This window comes from Phocoena phocoena, chromosome 2 (assembly GCF_963924675.1).
Source record: "Phocoena phocoena chromosome 2, mPhoPho1.1, whole genome shotgun sequence".
In the NCBI taxonomy this organism is placed as follows: domain Eukaryota; kingdom Metazoa; phylum Chordata; class Mammalia; order Artiodactyla; family Phocoenidae; genus Phocoena; species Phocoena phocoena.
In genome coordinates, this window is record NC_089220.1 from 117,152,185 (window position 1) to 117,154,440 (window position 2,256).

The window sequence follows — 2,256 nt, forward strand, 5'->3', positions numbered from 1 at the left end:
GGCTGTGATGGGCAGAGGCTGTGCAGGTGCTGCTCCGGGAAGGCAGCCCTGGGGCCTCCTGAGGGCTCCATTCATAAGAAGTTTCCAGGAACCTCCTGGGCCACTTCTAACCGCTAGATGGCCAAGCTACAGGGTGATTATTTCCTTAGGCAAGCCAACACTTCAGCCCTCTAATATGGTATTTCCTGGGGCTGGAATATCAACAGGAAGTCCTGTGGGGAAGAGCTCTGCCAAAACACTCATTCCGAGGAAGGGATTGGTAAACTGACAAATTTGCCCAGCCCTGTACAACATTCTGCAACCTCCACACGCAGGCTCTGCTGCAGGCTTCACCCACAGGCAGATCGCTGCTGTCTCTAGTCTTCTCCGGATTCCTGAGCCAGGGAGACTTATAGATGTGACCCTAGGTGAGAAGCCCAGACAGAAATTTGCACTTAAAGAGCAGTTAAGCCATTTGTTGGCATTAGGAGAGCATTCTTTTAAACAAGAGAAAGGACTCTGAACACTAAAATCTCATCCACTTTATGAAAACTTGAGACCAAACTCTCCAACATCTGTACACAGCTTAATCACGAACAAGCGCAAGAATTCGGGTTAAATACAAATTAAACTAAACTGTCCTGCTACAAAGAAATGAAAGGAAAGCTGGGGGCGGGGTAGCCCCCCCCCCCCCCCCCCCCCGCCAAAAATCATTGCTTTCACACTACAATGTTTCGGGTACAAGAATGTAACAATTCCCCAGGGCAGCGCAAAACCGCTTCCCATTGTCTCTTAAGGCAGTCATTTAATTACCAATTGTCCAAAGGCTAAGAAAATTTTGTGGAAAAAGGGCGTACCCTTTGGCTCTGTGAGGGCCTGTAGCTGAGGAGCCAAGTTCTTGGCTGACACACTCTTGGTGAGGGCGCCTTCACAGAATCTCAGGCATCAGGTCTCAGCTTCCCCATCAATAAAATGCAGTCCTGGCGAGGGAAGACCCGCTAGGCTTCCAGATCGAAGTCATCACGCTCCTCATTGTACTCCAGCACGTGCCGCTTGATCTTGGACGAGTCAACCCAGGTGACGAAGTCCTCCATGCTGCGCGTGACAAGGAAGGCGGGGTCGGTGACCACGTCGGGGCCCACGCGCACGTGACCCTGCTCCACGAATGCCACGGCGGCCTGGAGGTGCTGCGCCATGCGCAGCTTAAGGAGCACGGTGGGCAGGCGGCGGCGGCAGAAGGACGAGGCCGTGACGAAATCGCAGAGCTCCAGAGACCCGCGCGTGGGGATCAGGCCGAGAGCATACAGTTTGTCCAGCAGCGCGGCCGAGGAGCGCACGCGAAACGGGTCGCGCTCCGGCAGGTCCCGCAGGCGCCGCGCCAGCTCGCGCACAGCACGGCTCAGCTGGTTGTAGCGCGTGTAGTCCTCGCGCCGTTGCAGCCGATAACGCCGCAACACGCGCAGCTCGTGCAAGTTGTGATCAGTGACCTCCCAGTTCAGGAAGTCCACCTGCTTCAGCAGCTTCTGCTCGTGGAACTTAAGCTTCCGCACCATGACGGCGGCTTGGATGCTGCAGGACCCGTGGCTCAGCGCGCGTTCCGGCGCCCGCGCGACTTCCGCCTCAGCACTGCTAGACCGGGCCTGGGGACCCTGGGCCAATAAAAGAAAGGCTCAGTGCTACGCCCTCTGTTTCCACTGGTCAGGGTGGGGCCACGCCCCGCGTCTGTATCTCGCGATTCTTCTCTTCTTCGCGTTCTCTGAGGGAGGCGGGGAAAGAGCGCTGGTAGACACCTGGGACAAGAGGGGGGCCCCAAAGACGAGTCTGCGCGGTTTTAAGTCGTCTAGAATTAATCACCTAGTGCCGTAATTATTTCCTCTCATTTAGATTTCTGCCATTCAGTGCCTCTCTGAAACTGGCTTAAGAGGCCAGTTCCGGGAAAGGGGGGTGACTGTCGCGCTAGTTTGGTTGAATTTACTGTGCTGACCGTGGCGGGCGGGGGGCGGTCCTCCGACCTCGTGGCGGGCTTCCCCGAGCCGGCCGGGGCTGATCGGGTATGCCCACCGCCCACTAGCGCCAGGTCCATTAGCAGGCGGGCGGAACGGTTTCTCCCTGCCAAGTGGGGCTAGGCGCCACCGAACCTATGAAATACCGATTCCCAGCTGCTTCCTACACCCACAGAATCGGGATCTACACCGGAGTCACCTGGAAATCTGTATTGTTAACAAGAATGCCAGGTGATTCATAAAACCCAGTAAGTTTGAAAAGCTTGGATAGTAC

General features: G+C 56.2%; 1 protein-coding gene across 1 annotated transcript; it reads right to left on the bottom strand.

Moving 5' to 3' along the window:
• Window positions 1-443: 443 nt before the first annotated feature.
• IMP3 (IMP U3 small nucleolar ribonucleoprotein 3) lies at window positions 444-1,572 on the bottom strand. The gene has a single exon (XM_065872586.1). The coding sequence runs from the start codon at window positions 1,530-1,532 to the stop codon at window positions 978-980; it is 555 nt and encodes a 184-aa protein (XP_065728658.1). The 5' UTR covers window positions 1,533-1,572; the 3' UTR covers window positions 444-977.
• Between the last annotated feature and the right edge of the window lie 684 nt (window positions 1,573-2,256).

Coding starts and splice junctions, on each gene's coding strand:
- IMP3 (XM_065872586.1), bottom strand. CDS start 1,532: ATGGTGCGGAAGCTTAAGTTCCACGAGCAGAAGCTGCTGAAGCAGGTG.